Source organism: Acanthochromis polyacanthus, chromosome 13 (assembly GCF_021347895.1).
Source record: "Acanthochromis polyacanthus isolate Apoly-LR-REF ecotype Palm Island chromosome 13, KAUST_Apoly_ChrSc, whole genome shotgun sequence".
Classification (NCBI taxonomy): Eukaryota; Metazoa; Chordata; class Actinopteri; family Pomacentridae; genus Acanthochromis; species Acanthochromis polyacanthus.
This window is the reverse complement of record NC_067125.1, coordinates 25,400,565-25,421,973: the sequence shown is the minus strand read 5'-3', so window position 1 is coordinate 25,421,973 and position 21,409 is coordinate 25,400,565. Positions and strand designations below refer to the sequence as shown.

General features: G+C 38.7%; 1 protein-coding gene and 1 long non-coding RNA gene across 3 annotated transcripts in view; one reads left to right on the top strand and one right to left on the bottom strand.

Annotated features, from left to right (window-relative positions):
- The window catches only part of LOC110951201 (uncharacterized), an 86,797-nt gene extending 81,888 nt beyond the window's left edge, over window positions 1-4,909 (bottom strand). The window contains exons 1-3 of the long non-coding RNA XR_002595704.2: window positions 4,886-4,909; window positions 4,635-4,723; window positions 2,226-2,294 (exon numbers count right to left, since the gene is read on the bottom strand). This is a non-coding gene — a long non-coding RNA (uncharacterized LOC110951201). The remainder of the gene's footprint in view (window positions 1-2,225; window positions 2,295-4,634; window positions 4,724-4,885) is intronic.
- A 72-nt stretch (window positions 4,910-4,981) lies between these two features.
- pld3 (phospholipase D family, member 3) lies at window positions 4,982-20,628 on the top strand. 2 transcript variants are annotated; one of them, XM_022194151.2, is made up of 13 exons: window positions 4,982-5,163; window positions 6,863-6,914; window positions 7,784-7,884; window positions 8,591-8,641; window positions 8,799-8,956; window positions 10,298-10,478; window positions 11,397-11,514; window positions 12,589-12,716; window positions 15,716-15,913; window positions 16,878-17,017; window positions 18,952-19,117; window positions 19,208-19,307; window positions 19,587-20,628. In XM_022194151.2, the coding sequence occupies exons 3-13, from the start codon at window positions 7,858-7,860 to the stop codon at window positions 19,772-19,774; spliced, it is 1,455 nt and encodes a 484-aa protein (XP_022049843.1). In that variant the 5' UTR covers window positions 4,982-5,163; window positions 6,863-6,914; window positions 7,784-7,857; the 3' UTR covers window positions 19,775-20,628. The 2 variants fall into 2 exon arrangements, with proteins under 2 accessions (XP_022049843.1, XP_022049844.1); XM_022194152.2 differs by lacking the exon at window positions 6,863-6,914.
- The last annotated feature ends 781 nt before the right edge of the window (window positions 20,629-21,409 follow it).

Sequence of the window (21,409 nt, the reverse complement as noted above, 5' to 3'; positions counted from 1 at the left end):
CGTTCATCTCCTCCTGGAGGTTAAGGAAGTTGAATAAAACGGAAAAATGAAAAGGCAGTTATGGTTATTTCTAGCCGCCAAGGATTCAATTCCTTCCATGTGATTGTTTATAATAAAAATTAAAGTTACTCTGATCACAAAAGAGCAAGAAATCTCATTCATCTTAACCAAATATTCATTTTCACCCTCGTTTGTTTGTGTTTTTACTTCATTTGCGTCACATTTTGAACAGAAAACAGCATTCGAAATGGGAAAATTCATCGTTAAGGGCTGATGACTGTTCACACAAATCCAAAAAAATGTCATTTGTTTTGTTGTGGCTTAAAAGCATCTCCAGTGAGAGGAGGACAGAACTGATATCGGGTGCGGAAGTCAGCTTTTTATAACCTCGCCATAACTCTGCCTTTGTCGCTGTAAAGAAATAAAACGTCTAGGATCTTCTGTGTGTCATTAAACACAAAACACGCCTCAGAGCTGCAATAAATACGCTCGCAGGCTAATCGATTGCTACGCCGCTCCGTAGAGCAAAAGTAAAACAAAGGGATTAAGGAACGGAGGAGAAAGAGAGAAGGTGTGTGTGATAATCTTGGAAATTTTTTTTCCCGTCTGGCTTTCTTTCTTATCAACCTGCAGGTTTCACCACCAACAAAAGGAAATATGAACATTCACCACACCTTCTTATAAAAACACATTCCACTGTTTTTAGTGGAGAGTCCTTGCTGGTGGAAATAAACTGTTATTCTCTCTGCTGCTGGTTTAGGTCTGTAGCTGCACTGTGGCGCCACCTGTTGGAATAAAACCCAACCAACCACAGGAAAGCTGATAATACAAGCAAGTTTCTAGTAGAAATTATATTATTATATGTATATAAAAACTACATGTAGGGAGTAGAAGGCTTTCTTTATATACAAAATATACCATATGTTTGTTCCTTCAGGCAACATATTTAATACCTGGCTACCACCTCTAAACAACACGCAGTTCAATTAAAGTACTAATTTCTTTACTATTATCCAAGAATGAATTGCTGTAGTCACGTCTTATTATTTGTTACTGGCTTACAGCTACAGAAAAAGTACTAGAATATCATGTGCGCAGAAAATGCTCATATTTTATTCATATTTTTCCTGACATATCTGTTTAAGAGCTACATTTAAAAGGAGCGATATTAGCTAGGTTTGATTACTGTAAAATTTGAATGAGATAAAATTGGATAGTTTGAGGTTAATACTTCGAAAAATTAAAAATAAAGTTGTACAAAAAAATAAGAAAGTTAAAGGCAATGAATCTTCTTGTATATACAAATTGATATATGTATACAAAATATAACATCAGTTTTATTTTTTCCATTATTTTCTATTATTTATATATTTACATGTATAAATTTATATTATTTTGCTTTTTTTTCAATTTTTTCTTGATTTGGGTTTATATATATATATATATATGTATATATATATATATATATATATATATATATATATATATACATACATATATATGTATAGTTATTTGTTTGTTTATCTTTTTATATTTTGGGTCTTAGAGGGTTAAAAAGTGATAAATACACAAAACCATTACCACAGTGCAAACCTGAAGAGTTATGATTTTGACGGTTAATTTTAAATTACTATTTGGTTTGGACAAATTCTATTTGTTTTGGACTGTGCATTTATGAATTTCTGTGAAGCATATTATCAATCAAGCTTCTGTTTTTCAGCTAATTCATGCCGGGTGTAATTTTATCAACATTTAATCTGCTAATTTGCTAATTAATTCCATCCTCACATCATCCAGTGTAAATAACACAGCACCCTCCTCCACCCTCCTCGATAAATCCAAATGAAGCCTGTTAAACATCCTGAAACAGAGGATTTATCCTCAAGCTTTCCAGGAAACAAACACATCATATTAAAAAGAGAAGTTCATGGCTATTTTTCGTTTATTTTGATGGACAAGAACGCTAAGAAAGGGTTTAAATCTCCTCACACTGTCCACCGCATCGAGTTCATTTTGCTACAGAACACATCAAATCTAGAAGGAAAAGTAAAGAGATCAACTGTTTAACCTGCTGAAGTATGTTAGAGTTTAATATCCAGTTCAGAGCTGGTCGCTGCTACAGTCGGATATCTGGAGAAAAGCACTTGACCTGCAGCCCAGATCGATATCAGCTAGAGCTGGAAAAGCAAATAGTGACATGCTTTTTATGAATGAATATTCCTCACCTTCAACTGGAGCTGAACAAACTTCATCTTCACCTCCGCTGGTTGAAACTCAGCGAGGCTTCATGGAGGCTGAGGAGGAAGAAAAATAGGTACATTAGACTCTTAACCCTGGTGTTGTCTTAAGATCCTGTACACTTCTCTTGTCCAAAGGGTCAAAAATGACCTGCTGCTGGGCACCCAGATAGCTCAACTGGTTGAACAGGTGACCTATAAACAGGAGCTATAGTCCCTGATGCAGCGGCCTGGGTTTGATTCCAGCTCACGGCCCTTTGCTGCAGGTCTCCCCCCTCATTGTTAACCCTACTTTCCAGTCTGTCTCTCTACTAGCCTGTCTAATAAAGCCAATAAAAGACCAAAAAATCACAAATAATTCACAATAATCTGGAATGAAGCAAAAATAGTTCTAAATAAAAATATTTCTCTCTTTGTGGAGTTACGTGATGATCGACGTTGGTTTGTCTGTCTGTCCGTCTGTTAGCAACAAAACTCAAAAACAGTCGAACAAATTTGGCTGAAATTTTCTGGGAAGGTATGAGAAGAGGACAGATGTTTAAGAGAATGGAGACAACAAAAAAAACTAAGAGAAAAACATAATACACAGAGGAAAAAACTAATTTACTGCAACTATAGAAACATTTATATGTTATTATCATTATTGAAAGTCTAAACTTTGGAAAGCTCCATAGGCAGATGTAAATTTTAGGAAATGTCCAATTTAAAGTCTTGCGAGTCTTTCCAAACTCGTGTTCTAAACAAACTTACAGATCTGCTGCAGTAACTTGATCACACCTTGAAGTGACCTACAACATGATTTTGATACTTCAGCACTCAAAGTACTTCAACAGCCACGGAACTGTGAAACCTCATGAAAACAGGACTCTTCCCAAGCAGAACTAAACCCACACACAACATTAAGGGTCGAGTGATAAAAACATTTAGCCTCCAGTTTGCAATTCTCGTAAAAATAGAAGACACAAAGTGGTGCTAAAGAAAAAGAAAACATGAAAAAAAACTGTGAAGATCTGTGAACAAGCATGACAGACAAGGAAGCAAAGGTTTAAAATCAAAAACTGTAAATGCATTGTCAAATATATGCAAAATATTGATATTTTTAGTTATTTTATACACAATGGAACTGTGTAATTTACCTTCAGATATTGAACGAGAGCAAATTACTATTTGTAAGAAATAACTGGTTATTGATCTGGACATTTTTGCATATTTTTGGTTGCTATTTTTTTTAACAGTCAGCATGTAGCTCAATACTTTTGGCTGTGTTTTTATTTTTGTGTTTGTTAGGTATTATCTGTACATTACTAAAAGTAGGAAAACATCTGTAATAAATATCAGTTGATTTACCATATTTCACTCCTTAAAATGCACACGTTTTCTATCAAATAACAGCACATACATGTAAAACAATACCATTTTCCACTGTTGTAAACACAAAAAAAAGAGTAATTTCAAAAATGTCAAATGTTGCAAAAGCACAAATTACCATTGATAAAAATACAGATTTTTGAAGCAGGAGTTGCATACCACTTATTTTTCCCTGGTAACGTTCCTAGTAACCAACAAGAATACATTAATGGATACAGTTGTTTGGCCACAAACAGGCGTGAACTAACCGTGACGTCACCCGTTGGTTTCAGCGCCGAGAAAATGAAGCCCGGATTTTGCTACTTCCTGGTCGCCATTTTGGATTTTTTGGAGCCAGTGACGTAAAAAGCGTCATCAAACAGGCTGGACCGGAGAGCAACTAGGGGCAGGACCAGTCTGTGGGCGGGCCAGACTGAAGTCAGACTGCTGAAAGCCTCGCCCTAACGGATCTGTCAATCATTCCAGACAAGACTGTCTGTCAAGTATAGCCACGCCCCCTGGCTCCGCCAACTTTAACGATTTATTTAAAATTCAGTATTGATTTATTTTCAGATCGGCCACCTGATCTCTCATTTTGACCATGAATACTAACGGGAAAAAAATCCTGAGCTGTAGAAAATCAGTCTATCAAATTTTATTTTTTCCGGTGATGAATTGGGGTCTATGGAGCAAAAGCTTTTTGGAGCCAACCCTAGCGGACGGCGTGATATTGCAAGTTTTTGACACTTCCGGGTGGGCTTCATTTTTGGAGCCAGATGCTACGTCCATCTTTATATACAGTCTATGGCCTCAAAGCTGAAATCAAATGTTGCATTGACATGTGAGTGTGCAACACATCATGTTAAATGAGTAATGAATCAACTAAAGGCCACAGAACCACCTGTTGTAGAAGTTAACGACGAAAATCAGACAGAGCTGCCTCATACCATAAAACATCTGCTTTTTTTTTCACAAATGAGTCAAAAAGTGTTGCTAAATGTATCACCACCGCCTTCTAGTGTAGCAGAATCATGTTAGCTGCGTCCATACCGGTGTTTCATGAAGCCCAGAGGATTAGCTTGGGGAAAGTCCAGCGTTTGTTCAGCTCACCTGTTGTACTTGCAGGCCGAAAGTTGGGTCTGAAGTGAGGAAAGATTCGGAATGAAGACGCCAAATAAACATAAATCACAAAATAATAAGATTTAACATTGATTTTCTGTTATTTATTGTGCCTAAATTGACGTGCAATGCATAAGTTTTAACATATTTATTAAATCTAATTCGCCTCCAGTTGTACTCACAACGGACTCTGCTGGTGAAAAATGAGGATTGCACTACTGTAACTTCAACAGACGTCACCAGAGCTCTCCTCCAATGGGCTGCTCTGCTTGGATCACATGACCAAGCTGCTCTACTGTCCGGTGTGCTGCCAAGTCGGTACAACACAGCAAAAGGGTTCCTTTTTTGTTGGTTTACTTATTTAACTATGAAACAACAACGTTGAATGATATTTTATGTAAAGAATATACGTCGACGCTGCTGTAGGCGGGATTTGAGCTACCTGGACGCATAATAACAGGTGGGTTGACTGTTTTTATTACAGCTAAATGTGACTGTTTTTGTTGTTTAGCGGTGTCAGCGACTCTCTGTCTGCTTGTTAAACGTGAAACTTTCTCCAGTTTGAGTTTATAAAAGGAAGTAATGGTTAATATGAGATAAGATGAGTTGTTTATTTCCCTAATGTACGTTTTAAAACATTCAAATCCTCCCTAAACCGCACAGTTGACCTAAATTGTACTGCATTTATGAATGAGCTTAAACTGTATTGTGCTTTCAGCTAGCAACCTATATCTTCGAATAAGTTGATCTTTCCTTATTTATTTGGCCAGTTTAGTAATTGGGGAATCCTCTGTGACACACTTCTATAACTTGAGCCAAATCTGTTGAGTAACTTGTTCCACTCTGAGTTGTTTCCTCTAATTTCATTTGCTGCTCTGTACAGATAAACAAGCTCTTTCTTTGTCTTCTGCTTTCACTTGTAATTTGAAACAGAATCTAAAATATCTGGCAGATGTGCAACAAAGACAGTATGAGCTTTTTTGTTTACTTTGCATGCTATATTATCTATATATGGTATGTATGGCTTCCAAATATCAATGTATGCCATACTATCTATACATATTTGGAGATAGAACTTGCAATTATTCTCCTTTGATCTGTAAAATGTATTAGAAAATGTCAGTCAGTGTTTTCCCAAAGGCCAAGGTACCATTCTCAAATGGCTTGTTCATTCACAAATCAATGAAATTCACAATAATGCCACTGAGAAGTAAGGAAACCAGAAAATAATTACATTTAGGAAGCTAGAATTAGCTTTTCTCCTAAGAAAATCACTTAAAATGTTCTACGAATTATCAAAATAGATGGTGATTAATTTAATAGTCAATAGCTACAGTAGCTAATATAGCACAGGTGTCTATAGACTGAGAGATAGTCTGCTTTGTAAATATCAATGCAAGAAGAGTAAAATGGGATTCCGTCGCAGTGACACTTCCATTTAATTTAGAAATTTCATTCCATACAGCTTCAGAAATGTGTTTCTTGTCACAATTTTGATTCAACTTGAGAACTTGGCCTGTAGTTTCAGTTTTAAATTCAGTATATATTGTCTTCCACAGTGCCTCTATTCCTTATTTCACACTCAGTTTCGTTATCATACAGCAATGTTGCGTTTTCAGTAAATGCACACACTATCTTTTGTTTTTTTTCTATGCCTATGCTGTAACTGTATGACCTCCTTTCCCTCTATATATAGCTCTTATCTGAAGCTTGAGTTTATTTAGTTTAGCAGAGATACTCATATTTCTGCAAGCCGATATTCACTTTTCACAGCCTTGCTTGCTCTTGCTTTTTAAATCTTTCCTTTTTCTTAAAACTACACTCACAAGTACAATTTTATTTTTGGCTTAATTTATGTTGGAAACAAAACCTGAATATTCCCTGTATATTACTGTAGTAGTGAATACTACTTAAGAGACGCATTTTAGTAGCTAGAAGGAAACTCAGAGCACATCGTCCTTCAAGGTTAATTTCACTTAAAGCTGTCTGAATCTGCCCCAGAGTTTAATGGCTTCTATTTTTTTTACCCAGGTCCCACTTTTCCACCAATAGTCATTAAATTCAGCTCAGTAGTTTTCCAGCTGATAGTTTTTCAGACAAGCAAATGACATTTCACACCAATTTGACCCTCTTTTTAACCAAAGAATTCTCTTCATCAGCTCCAATAACACGAAGTGGCGACATCAGCTTTTCCCACTGAGTTGCATACAGGTACGAAAGGAAACACTGTTGCATTCTTTTAAATCGTTTTTCAAGAATACCCAGTTAGTTAAAATGAAAATATGTTGTGTAAGTTGAAGAGCTGGTTTTCTGCATGAGCGTGACGTGAAAGTTGACTTTCAGTTGATTCTGTGCATCATCTGAAAATCAAAGCTTTAATTTGAGGGCACATTATACTCTTCGTCCTGTTCCAGGAGCGGCGATAAGTCACATGTTTGTTTGATGAGACACGGACTCTTGTGACTGCCAGCTCAGCGATATTACAGCTTTGCCAAGTCACACTGCTGCTTTCAGCATTTCGGCTTCTTTACTTCCTCTTTCTATGAAGTAAGCAGTCAAAATAGTACATTTTTAACTCTTGTTAGTTTTTTAGAAGTAGGATTTTTTTGTCTACAAGCTGAGTGTGTCAGGCAGTGTGTCAGCAGCTGGAGCTGTGTGTCTTTATGCTGTGCAGTTCATTCTATGTATTTGGCATTGAAAAGCATCCAGAACCTTCTCTTTGTCAAGTCTATAAAGGATAAGTGGCGGTGTGTGTGTGAGTGGCAGAGAGACATTTGTGTTGTTTCAGAACTATGCAGCTGCTTTAAGTCAAACACATTTGAGTGTCTCTTACTCACATATCAGCCCTTTAGGTTGCTCTTTATTCCAAATCAGTCCATTTTTACATGAACATCAGTTGCTGCTGGGTGCAGTTTGCCGATGTCATATTAGAAGGTTAGAATGTTTTTGCCATTCGGAGCTGCCACTGTAAGAAAGTTTCCTCATGCAGCTTCACATCGGGTTAAACGTTAAGTCTTTACAGCAGAAACGTGAAGATGTGACGTCACATTGTGTGTTTTGTTCCTCGTGTTTTACTTCAGAGTCACACAGCAACGTCTGACCGGAGCTGACAGGACGGAGGTGGACGAAATCAGATCTCATTTTGTCTGTGAACATGAAGACAGACATCAATTACGACCAGGTAAAGCAGTTTTTCACGCTTTGGTTGAATGAGTTGATAATCTGTTATCATTTTTAATCATTTTTTTCACATTTGATAGAATGTGATTATTGACATTTCCTGGTTACAGCTTGGTTAAAATGTGAACATTTATGTGCTCGCATTTTGGAAGTCTGATTTATGTTCTTTGACATTAGTTTTGACAGTCAGACTGGATTTGGAATTTTGTCACTTTCTGCACAAAAGATGAATTATTTAATGTCAAGTTGGGCAGATTACCTGATGCAGGCTCCGTGATTTGTACAGTGATCAGACAAACAAGAAAGAAATAAACTCCCTGCTCCCTCGCTGGCAGTCTAATGATAGAAGATGTCGTTATTTTTTATCTCCTGCTTATTTTCATCTTGAAAAATATCCTTTTAATGTTGATGTTGTCCTGTAATGTCCTGAATATACAGTAACACACAGTATAAATGGGAGAGATCAGGGGATTCAAACACAACCTGAGGAAGTGAAGATGTGTGGAGAACTACCACAGTTTCTGATATTTATTACAGTGAATTGCTTTATTGAAGCAAAACTGAGTGAGTGGCAGTGCTGACTGTAATTCTTGCTTTTCTTTTTTTCAGCGTCCGTGTATTATTGGAGATTTATGGTTCAGTTTGTAATAGAAATACTGACAGTATTGTGTAGTGACTTTGTTGATGTGTTTCTCTGATGCATGCAGCTGGTCGACATGGAGTGTAAAAAGCAAGACTCCAACAGGAAAGCACAGATGGTAAGCGACAAATTAAGTCGTTTATAGTCATTTTCTACCTTAATAAACACACACCCAGTTAAAGAATACAAAGAAATGCTCACAGAAGTAAATTGTAATCTACTTAAAGCTAAACAACGATCTCAGGTTATCACCGTGCTCCTCTCCGTCCCCCCAGTATTACAGGTGTTTGGTAGTGATGGCCACTGGGTTCAGTGTGCTGCTGACCGCCGTGGCGCTCCACAGCATTCTGACACCGAATGTCTTCTCTGAATATCCAGCACCAAACGTCAGCCTCCGCCTGCCGACGGTCGAGGCCTGCTCGGACCCCTGCAAGTAAGCAAACGTGATCTGTTCAGCGTGCACACGATCCACAGACCAACATTCAGTTTTCACATTTAAAGCAGCACATTTTGTCCAAAACCTGCTGTATAACGTCACAACGGTTAGTCAATATTCAGTATTATTGTTCACTGGAAATATGATTAATTTTTCTCTCAAAGGTACCAAAAATGTACCTGTTCCAGCTTTTCTACTTTTGTGCGTTTCATTCAGTGTTAAGTAATTTTCTTTGGGTTTTGGACTGTTGTGCAATGAAGACAAAGCATGTGACAGCATCATGTTGGGTTTTAGGAAGTTGTGATGAACATTTTCCAATATTTTCTGATGTTTTATAGACCAAATAATTTATCTATTCATGTAAAAATTAGCTGCACTACCACATAATTGATACAGTACATGTAGGAAGTATTGCCTCAAACACTTTTTGTACATGGTTGCAGTTGTTGAAAGAATTAAAAACTAAGATGAGACAAAGGATCAAACTTTATTAATCACAAAAGAAAATCTTGTTAAAATGACAAATCTGGTCAGCAGAATCTGCTCTGAAGTGTAGCTCGTCCTGAAAAGGATTTCAGAAATCTGATATCTACCTGTTGTGAAGGAAAAACTATTCTCTACCCTTACTAATGTCATAATGGCCTTTAGACATGCTGTAGGAGATTAAATATTGTTTATTCTGACGTGACTACACAGTCTAGTTGTTTCCATGTTGGTCTGTAATCTAAATCTGACCTTCTCCCAACTAGAGTACATACCCGAAGATCAGAGAGAATCCTCAGAACTGATGCTGGCATTGCTTGCATGAACTGCTGCTCTGTCGGTGTCACTTCTTCTGATATCAGTAAACATTACTCACAACCTAAATCATCTGAGTCTCCAGTGCGTCTCTGTATTTGCCTCGATATCCCTGAACTTCCACCACTCCTATTCCTTCTTAAAAACAGTTCATAACGCAAACATCAACTTACTTTCTGGAGCAGATTCCGCAAATGTTCGAACTTTCCATTATTCCGAGCAAATTGTGACCGAGACTTTCCATCTATGCTTGCTCAAAAGCTGTGTTTGACAGAAGCTGACGAAACAATCCCAACTCAAGATCCTCTCACTTCGTCTGTCCGTCAATTTTATTAAAGTAAAACTTGGCAGAGTGTCTGCTGAGTGTAATATTTAACAGCTGAATAATAAACTTGACAAACTATATAACAGCAGCACAGTCGACAAACCCGACTCTGGCATTTCTGTGCTGCAGTTTCTTACACGTCCCACATCAGATAATAAATCTGGACTGATCCATCAACGGGTTCAGATATTAAACATTATCTTCTCTCCTGTCAGGATTGTTCTGGTGGAAAGTATCCCTGAAGGGCTGCAGTTTAACTCCAGCACCACTCATCCCTCCATCTTCCAGGCCTGGATGAGTCTGATGGACGAGGCTCGCAGCAGCCTCGACGTCGCCTCCTTCTACTGGACGCTCACCAACAAGGACACCCACACTCACGAGGAGACGGCCGATCAGGTCAGCTGGAGCTCTGCATGATTGTGTAAAGAGTTAATTTAATGTCGACAGGCAGAAACTAAGCCCTAATCTCAGATTTCAGGTTTTATCTGCTCATCTAACATCATATTCTGGTGGTTCTGGTTGTAGTGAGTTTTGTTTCGTCTGTGTAGAATTAGCTTAATTGGATTTAAGTAAAATGGAACTTATACAAGACTGAATTATTGCCAGAGTTATGTGATGATCGGCGTACATTTCGGCAAATCGACTGCTGTGGACTTATCAGGATTTATCTGTGGGAAATGATACAAGGAACAGTTGATTAAATTGTGGAGGTATTTCTGAGCCCCATCAATTCCTGCTGCTCGCTACATATTTAGGTCACATGATTTGGTATCGGTACATAACGTGCACATGCCGCAAGATCATTTTGTTTGTGAGCACATCTATAGTAAATGGCCACATTCTATGTTGCTGTGATTTCTGATCAGAAATAACTAATAAACAAATGCTAAATTTCTAAAAAAAAAAAAAAAAAAAAAAGCTGAATATCTGTTAAGGTGGAATGGACAGCCTTACTGCGCTCTCTGACTGCTTTTCTTGTTTTTTAATCATTAGCAGTGTTTCCTCACATATACTCTTTCAGCTAACCCCGCTTTATTAATTACTGGATATGTTAGTCATTTTTGGATCTATTATCCAACTCAATCCAGTATAATATAACTATTTTTTGTCTGTTTGTTTTATAATATTATCGATCGTTTTATCTGATTTGGAATTTAATAACACGTATCTGAACAGTTCTGTTTCTATTTTTCCCTTCATGAATTTATGATTTTAACATTTCTTTTATTTGAGATCATTAATTATAGGCTCTTTTTTTTGCCTTGCAGAGTTCTAAATACAGTCTAAGGTTGAATTTTCTTGCTGCATTTGCAGGGTGAGGCGGTTCTGCAGAAACTGTCTGAACTATCAGCGAAGTTATCAGTTCGAATCGCAGTGAACACACCACAGGAGAGTCAACCACAGGACGACCTCCAACTGCTCAGCGAATCAGGTGATCAGCCGATGGACCCGTCTGGACAGTATTTCAATATTAGAATTAATATTCACAGTATTTGTGTTCATTTGTTTGTGTTTTTTACCGTTGGACTTTTGGTGTTTGAGAGCGAGAGCCCGGAAACATGAGGTGGTTATGAAAGCTGCGGCTGAGCATTGTGCTGATTTGGTAAAATGATGTATCATCCTAATCAGTAATGCTGAGCTAGCTTAAACTCTGAACTAACAAAATGATTTATTGAACTTTTAAATGTGTTTACAGGGACGTGCAGTATTTTGCTTTGGACTTAAATATGTATATCACATATTTCCATATCACAAAGACGTTAGTAATATAATAATGCTGAATTGAACCATTCTCAATCTTAATATTTACTTTCTATTTGTACTTTAACATTTAATTACTTTATATATTACATACTGTATATCCTGTTGCACAATTTCAATGTCTGTATTTTTAATTAAAGTGTAAAAAATAAGCTGAAACTGATGAGTAAAAAGAAGAAACAGAAACTCTACAGAAAAATCCATTAACAGCATGAAAGCTTTTTCTATTTTTGTGAAAAAAGACAGATTTTTTTAGGTGTTTTAATGCTTTCTAGTTCTTCATTTACTTAGTTTTTGCCTTTTTAAATCTTATTTTGTATAAATATGTTTCTAAATTTATATTATATTTTTATCTCAGAACCTTCTAAGAGTTTATTTAATGTCCACTGTTGCACAAAGAGAGAATAACATAATTTAACTCCTTGATATGTCTTTTTTTAAAGATTTGAACTAGTATTAGCATCCTCTGCCGAAAAACATCCATAATAATAATAATAATAAATAATATTATTATTTCTACAGTGCCTTTACATTAAACAACAAAGAAGTACAAAACATCACCATAATGTAATTTTAATTCAAATTTCTCTTAATTTGGGAGTTTTCAGCTGCCTTCAGTGTCTCCAAAGCATTAACTAATACACAGCCTGAGACAATTTTTTGAGTTTAGTGAATTAATGTCTTCCTGCTGACGTCATTTTTGGTGTTCGGAACTAACAAATATTATTGTGTTGGTGTGTTTTAGGAGCCGATATCAGGAAAGTGAACATGAGGGAGCTGACGTCAGGCGTCCTTCACACCAAATTCTGGGTCGTAGATAAGAAGCACATTTACATCGGCAGCGCCAACATGGACTGGAGGTCTCTCACACAGGTACACAAACACGCACAGGCTGTCGCTTTTTAAATGTGCTGCCTGAATGCTTTTATTGATCACTGAATGGAATCGGATTGTTGTTGTTTTTTGCAGCAAGGTAAATTTATTTGTATATGGAACAATTCATACACAAAGCAATTGAAGGTGATTTAAAATGGCAAAGAAATACATTCAGAAGAACGATTTAAAGGTAGATATACATTAAAGTCATAGAACTAGAATTAGACATTAAGATAATAAAAGTGCATGAAAAGACAAGAAAACAGACTGAGCATCTAAACAATCTGGTTTTCAGGCCTGATTTAAAGAGTCAACAGTTTAAGCAGACCTCAGGTGTTCAGGAAGTTTGTTCCACAGGTGAGGAGCATCATAGCTGAACGCTGCTTCACTAGTCTTGGTTCTTATTCTGGGAACACTCAGGAAACCTGTCCCTGATGACCTGACGGACCTGGATGCTTCATATGAAGATAAGAAGTCCAGATGGATTTTGGTCAAAGACCTGTAAAGAAACCATTACAGTAATCTAACCTACCCCCTCGATTCTAGCAATGTTCTTCAGGTGCTAATGGGCAGATATAGTAACAGCTTTGAAGTGGTTGCTAAAATTCAGGTCTGGGTCAATCATGACACGGAAGTTTCTGGCTTGATTTGTAACTTTTAGTGACATGGAGTCAAAGTGAGCACTGATCTTTGAGGTTTCATTTTTGGGGCCAAATACAATCACTGAGTAACTTGGAAAAACAATCTGTTTTTATTCCAATCTAGAATTTCCTGCAACATGTGCTCAACAAGCAGGATTTAGCTTCTTCTGCTTTTAAGTTTCAGTCACATGTGATGCTGTAGCGATAATTAACTGGCTTCAGTGCCACGATGGCATCAATATCTCGAACCACATCTCAGTTTCAGCTTCGCCACTCAGATATTTGGTGGTCATTTTGCTGCCATGAACATCCCATTTTTCCGACTTCCCATAACCGCTGTAACAGGCCAGATACCTGTTGACACATCACGATTAAGCAAGGTTTTTTTCAGCTCAGCAAGCAAATCATTATGAAAGAACATAATGTTTAGGTGGTACATGAAAACATCCACATGAATGTCAGGACTCCAGGTTTCCCAGCAGAACGTTACATTATAACAAGGTGATCGATGTTACAGGTCAAGTCAATCTTAATTTAACCACAAGTCAAAGACAAAGAAAGGGATATTATACTGAAATCTGCTATACAGAAACAATTCAAGGAAACACTAGCCAATGTGGAAGGTCTTTCATAATGTTTTTCTTGGTTTTCAGTTCAGTTTTTCCTTTGATCTGGGCTTTTTCAATTGTATTTAGCTCAAGGACATAAACGTTCTTTTATAATGATTTGGTTGCTGAGCACACCCCATTGTAAAAATAATAATAAATAAACTTAAACAACTTAACAATTAAGAGTTTAACATGCTTAATCTTTATGTGTCAAGTATAAACTGTTAAACTACCTCGGGGTTTACTTTCACCGTCTTTAACTTCTGAAAACATGAAAAGCTGAAGAAGTTAATGTAGCACAAAAGAAGCTGCGACTCTTTTAATCAAGTCAGGTAAGGGTGTTATTTCCCGATCGAAAGCTGAAATTAGTGAAATGACACTGAGGGATTGTCCATGGATAGCTCGACTCTTCTCTCTGGCTCCCTGATGGTGGAACGAGTTCCCAAACTCTGTTCGATCTGCAGAGACTCTCTCAGTCGTTAAGAAAAGACTAAAAACCAGCTCTTCACTCAACATGATTGATTGATTTCTTTGTTTTCGTGTCATGCCTTTTATCCCAGGCCTTTTGTCTCCTCCATCTCCCGTGTATAGCAACATTCAACATCTCACCTTGTAGCACAGTGTTGCTCTGTGGTGTTGTGTTTTTGTGAAATATTCGTACAAAACATTAATTTATTTCAAGCCTTAAAACAGGCATGTTATTTGGTCGCGGATACGCGAAAATTCGCTTATCGAGGTATCAATTTTGAGACCCAACGTGAATCGCCCAAATTCGATGAGAAAAAAATATGGGGTGTAAGGGGTATCGGGTTGGATCGCACGTAGTTGTCAACAGTGCGCTGGCAAAAGCACGAGTTGGAAACGACGATTGGAGAGCATTATCGAAAGTTAGATGTAGCTGGGAAAGCGAGGTGCATGGTGTGCGACGATGAGACAAAATACAGCGACAGAGGATGCCAAGCGCTGATAGACCACATGAAAACGAAAAATCATGCCAGGAAATTGTACGAAAAGCGCTCTAACCACCAAATGCCCAGCAATTTTTTCACCCGGCGGAGGGAAGAGACGCGACAACAGGACCAAACATACGGGATCAGTAGTGTGTACTTGCAACAACACAGTGGCATTGCCCCACAAGTTCCTCAACAGCAGAGGCTCACTCCCATGGTCGATCGGAAAGCACACATAGTGATGACTTCATGTGGCTCATTTAAATTTGAATCCAGTATAGATATTTGGTTTCATCACATTAACATGACTTTGTGCTGTTTTTGGGGGGTGCCTAGAAGGTCCCATACAGACATTTTTTTAAGCCTTCATGTTTAAAGAATTCTAGGTGTCAGAGTTCACCAGAATGCACCATTTCAGCCTTTAAATTTCAAAGGTTTCTTGCGTGCCCTTGCAAACCCTCCCCCCGGCTCAGTTGCTCCGCTCCTTCGCTTCCAAGGATTCACTTACTTGGTAATTTTCCAACGACACGCCTGTTAAAATGTCAATCAAACATTAAGCACCTTCTAGGGCTTCTGGCCCCTGACTCTAAGTGCCAGTGGACGATCCTATTGCATCTTGCACTGCCTGGAGACACCACGGTCCTATTGTCACACTTGAATTTGTTTGATGGCTTTTATCCGGGTCGTTTTCTCCTGACTAGATCCTTGTTTGTGTTGTATCTGCTCTCAGACATATGCAGTGGCTGGCTGATGCTTCTAAAATACTTTTTGCGTACTCTTTCCTGTTTGGTCACCAGGTGAAGGAGCTCGGCGCCGTCGTCTACAACTGCAGCTGTTTGGCTGCAGATCTGGGCAAGATCTTTGAAGCTTATTGGTTTCTGGGGAAGAGTAAGTCCATCCCGTCGCCATGGCCGGTCAACTTCTCCACCCTGTACAACAAAGACACACCTCTGCAGCTGCCGCTCAACAACACGCCGTCTGACGTCTATCTGTCGGTGAGATCCACATGTTTTTTATTCGTGCTGCTTCATAAGAGTTTCTAACTAGTTCTGAGCAAATCAGAAAAGATTTATAGTCAGTTCAAATGCTCATATTGCAAGATGGAGTGAAAAGCAAACCGCTATTTGGGTTAAAAATGAGCACAGCAGCTCATAGGGGGACGTTCATAGTGTTGCTTTCACTTGTACACAATGAAACAACCACATATGGAAATGAGCAACTTGACAGAGAGGTTAACTCTGTGGCCCTTTTCTCACTTCTGCACATTATCACAGTGTGAAAGGGGTTCAAGTGTTGAATTTCAGTTTCAAAATGTTACCAAAGTGGTCGCAGACTTAACTTCCCTGATCAGGCATCAGGAAGTGGTGGAGCAAAATAGTTTCTGGAGCTATCCAACCTGTCATTTAGATCAAATATAACTTAGTTTAAGACTGAAACAGCAGTGCTTTCCGTATAGTCCATTATAGAACATCAACTCTTGCTTATGTCCCTGCTTGTAGACTTTCAAACTCCTGCACACTAACTGCAAACGTAACATTTATTTGTGCAACTTTTTGGTGCCAAATCTCCTCAGCTTCTTCATTTGCCTGATGGAGGTCCAACACCAAAACTCTGCACTAATGAATGCATCTTTGTGAGTTAAGCAGTGTGCATGAGTCTCCTCTGCTGCTGCCTCATGAAATAAAAGAAATAAAATTTCGCAGACTAGCTTCACTTAGCAGCATGTTTTCCTTCATCTCTTACAGCTACCACCAACAAACCAGCATTTAAGGCTATTCGTTTACATTTTATATGTATGAAATAAAGTTTTGTCTGCCGTCACAAACCAGAAATACCCCACTGTCTCTTCATTATCTTCCTACAGTCGACGATCGGTGCTGTCTCATACTTTACCATCTGTCAGACTCCTACAGTGTTTAAAATGTTGGTTAAAATGAATTATGTCCTTCTTATTGCCAGAGCTCCCCTCCGTCCTTCTGTGCAGCCGGCAGAACTCCAGACCTCCAGTCCATCCTCAGCGTGATGGAGGACGCCCAGAGCTTCATCTACATTGCTGTCATGAACTACCTGCCCACCATGGAGTTCTCACATCCCAAGAGGTGCAGTTAATGTTGATGGTACTCGTGAAATATAACTGACAGGAAAACAGCTGAGGAGAGTCAGAGCTCAATTCTGAATGTGTTTCAAGTATGTCTCCGTTTATTTAGATGAATGATAAAATCAGATAGAAATATTCCTGCCCCATCTTGTGATGACTTACCACCTAAGTAATCCTTAACCTGTCATCTCACATCATTATCAGATCAAAGTGTTCATTTATTCAAAACCTTCTGATAAAATGTCTGCAAAATTAATGGTATTCACATCAGGCTCCAGTGTTCCTTGTATTTAGTGCTATTTAGCAAATATGTAGCATGCTAACATGCTACAGTAAACATAAATTAGCATTAGCATGTTTATATTGACATTAGCATTTCAGCTCAAAGCACTGAAGTGAAGTTTTATGTTAAGCTTATGTAACCTGTGTGTGTGTGTGCGCTTCTCCGTGATCCCACCTACACACCCGGTATTATAGTCCTGCATTGTGTTCTGTTATTTCCTTTGTCGTGTGGTGAATAAAGAGATGGCTCGCAGAACGTCGCTAACACACGTTTATTACCTTCTCTTCAACATGCAGTTAAAGGGGAACTTCGGTTTTTTTCAACCTGGGGTCTGTTTTCATATGTAATTTCATACATGTGAGTGATGGAGAAATGAATTTTCGACATAGCTCCAGTATTTAGCCAGGCAGGCAGCTTAGCAGCTCAGCGAGCAGCTCAGCTAGCGAAAAGTATAGGGCAACTTGCCCCCCCCCGCGTCAAAGTCCACCCTAACGTGCTTTTTTCCCCCACACTGACCGACTCGGATAGTCTCAATGAGTGTCCCACAACATACTAGAGAAGTTCCCCTTTAATGGTGGCTAATCCTGCGCCATACGCTGCTCAGTCTCTCCAACATGAAAATGTCTTTTATTAATTGTCCATACCGCTGCTACGTCCTCCGACGTTCTGTCTCTCCGACGTGCAGCAATAGTCCATCAATTAAGCGTCCATACCGCTGTTTTGGTTTCCCTCACGTGAAGATAAAGTTCATTCTTCTCGTGTCGATTCCAGCGGCAAGTTCATTTTTCATACAGCTCCGTTACTCCGACGTCCTGTGTTTTTTTCCGGCGCATATTAGTGACCTCATCAAACTGCGACCTCTTAAAGGAGATGGTAATAACTCCAACAATAACAAAAAAATGAAACACATTTTAAACACAGAATACAAAACATGAAATAATTATTTACATGAATCCCTGGAAGTTGGTGGAATTTCATATATGAAAATACTGTTATTATTTCAACCTGGTTACACTTATCTTTCAAGAAAAATGTCACACCACTAATATTTTATGGCAAATAACTTTTATTATCTGGTACTTTTTAGCATCTAGTAAATGTATTTTTTTATTTTATTTTATTTATGTACCACCCTTATGGACAGCGTTCATAAGGTGCTTTGACAGTCAAAACATGCAACACAGACAATCAAGTAAGACATACGGAGACAAGGCAGAGCAGTCGGTTAAATAAATAGTGAAAAAAATGATAAGTTAAATTAATATTTCGCTAGATTATCACGCATATCAAACAAAGAAGCTGGGCAGTTTATGAATGAAAGAATAAGATTGAAGGTTAAATTGAAAAATAGTAGGCAGCAAAAACTCAAATAAAACAAGAGAGAATGTGTAAAATAAAAAAGGCATAATACAGAATAGAACACTAAAACTAATTTAAGCTGAAAGTAAACTTCACATAAAAGCATATCTATAAAATGAATGTAAATATAATCTATAATCTTGTTTTTTAGCAAGTGAAGTTCACAAAGAAAGCTACAGCTGGTGTGTAGTTGCACCAGCATTAAGTATGTGAAGTGACTGAGAGTGCACACACCTGCACGGTTTGTGTTCTTGTCCTGTGTCTTCTCACTGTGGTTGTGGCGCCCCCTGCAGGTACTGGGCCGACATCGACACACAGCTGAGGCGCGTTGCCTACGAGAAGCGGATCAAAGTGCGGCTGCTGATCAGCTGCTGGGGAAGCACTCAGCCCGTCATGTTTCCCTTCCTGAAGTCTCTGGCTTCGGTTTACGACCCCAAGAGCAAACTGGACATCCAGGTGGTGAGTAGATGGGCTGTGTTTTGAATTTTCTGTGTTAGAAAGGTGGTCGTACACATTAGTGGCATGATGAACTGGTGTTTTCTTCTCCAGAGGCTGTTTGTGGTGCCTGCGACTCCCAAGCAGAAGGAGATTCCCTATGCCAGAGTCAACCACAACAAATACATGGTGACCGATAAGGTAGCGTACATAGGTAAGGCTGCACACAAAGACAACTTCATGCATCAAGCAGTGAAATAAGCAGTTTATTCACTCATGCAGCTGACTGATAAAACACACAAGTGTTTACAGTCAGGAGGATAAAAACAGGAATCACTCTAACTACTTTACTCGTCATTCTGTTGTGAAATGATTAAGATTAGGGCTGGGACTTGAACGTGTTCATCCTATAGAGACCGGTGTAGTGCGAACACTGTGATTGTGTGCCGGCGTGACAATAAAGAACCTTGAATCTGTGTGTTTGGGTTTTCAGGGACGTCTAACTGGTCGGGCGACTACTTCGTGAGCACGGCCGGTTCGGCGCTGGTCGTCAACCAGACGGCATCTGGGTCTCAGGAGCGGACCGTCCAATCACAGCTGAGGGAGGTGTTTGAAAGGGACTGGAGCTCCGACTACAGCACTCCTCTCACCCAGCACTCCAACCTCAGAGACTTCTGCTAGCCTCAGCGGCCACCACTACAGCTGCTCATCCATCAACACACCTCTGTGGTTGCACACTTAGAGGATTCGCATATTCATGCATTTTGCACAAACTCCTGAGCTGAAAAACCAGTGACAGACGACCTCTTAGCAGGGAGGAATTCAACTTTTCGCCCAGTTTTAGTGCCAAACTCCACTTTCAGCAGAGAATAATGTGCAGTTAAACCAGTGCTGACACTCTTTAATTGTCCATTTTTTACACACTTTGCTTCTCTTTTGGTAATCTGATGTGCTTTCATCAGATGGTACTGTCTCAAACATGATCTGACACATGTATGTTTCTCTTTGAATGCATTTAGTCGTGTGGTTTCTGTCATGTAGAGCCAGTAGCTGCAGGGGGCGCTGCTTCAGGTCTGCGTCACGCTGAGGCTCCTACAGTCGCTGCTGTTCAGGGGTTTATTCATTCATCACTCTATAGTTTTACTTTCACACAACTTCAGCCTCAAAATGGGAGTTTTGGTCCCAGTTCATCTCAGGGAGGAAAGTTAGAGTGTTTTCTTCATTTGGTTTGCTGGAATTTGGAATAATTCACATTTTAAATCAGTGTGCTGTGCCTCAAAATGTGAAGAAGTGTTTTTAAGAAAGAGTTTTTGAACAAATTTAATACTGAAGTCTGCCGTGCATTTGACAGATAGGCAGCAAACGAGGACGGACTAATTTAACTTCCACCATGTGGAGTGAATGAAACCACTAATTAGTGCAGAGATGGTTGCTATGGCAACTGTCCAGGGAGTTCACCAGCAGTTATCATGTACATGGCATAATACCTTTCATCTGTACAAAGAAATATCCTCAATAAAGGACTCTGAACTGAACATGATCCAGACTATTTAGAGTTCTGTTGTTGTTTACTGATTTACCTGTAATTGGTGACCAGCAGGTGGTGCTGTGACTAGTTACCCATGTATTTAAAGGTCACACTAATTGGCACAGGTGTGGCGCAAATCAAGAGGTGAAGTGTTTTTGACCGTGGTTTGGTGTGGCATGACAGACTGTTTGTTGGAAAGACTTTGCTCTTTGTGAAGTTTGATGAACTCCAGAAGGTAAATAAGTGGATGAATTCGTTCATAATTGTGCGTTTGGACAATGACCCTTTTTGAATAGACTCTGCTGCTGTTTTTGTTATTTTTGGACTATGAGGGAGTACAAGAGCACGTCAGAGCGGCCAGAAAGCCACGCGTTCTTAACGGAATCGAGTTTGCGTCAACACCTGTTGTGTTGTTTTGTTGATTTGTTTACATTTAACTTCTGTATAATGTTTTAAACTGATGTTAAGAAGATAGTTTAAATCACCGTATGCTGGACTTAATTGGTATAAAGTTCAGTTAGTAATCGATATTTTAAACAAAAGACAGTCAAACCTTTTACTGTTTCACCTTAAATGTCTCAGACTCAATGATTTTTATCAATTAAATGAGCAAAAATTGTAAAACAAAATACTCGGGTAATGTCTCCAAATTCCCTCTGAACAACTACAGTGTGGAATTACCACAAGTTTTTTTTCACATGTTCAAAATATTTGGAACATTTTAGACTAATTTCCCCCTTCGTCAATATCTACATCTGGTCTCAATAGTGTGGAGCGATACTAAAACA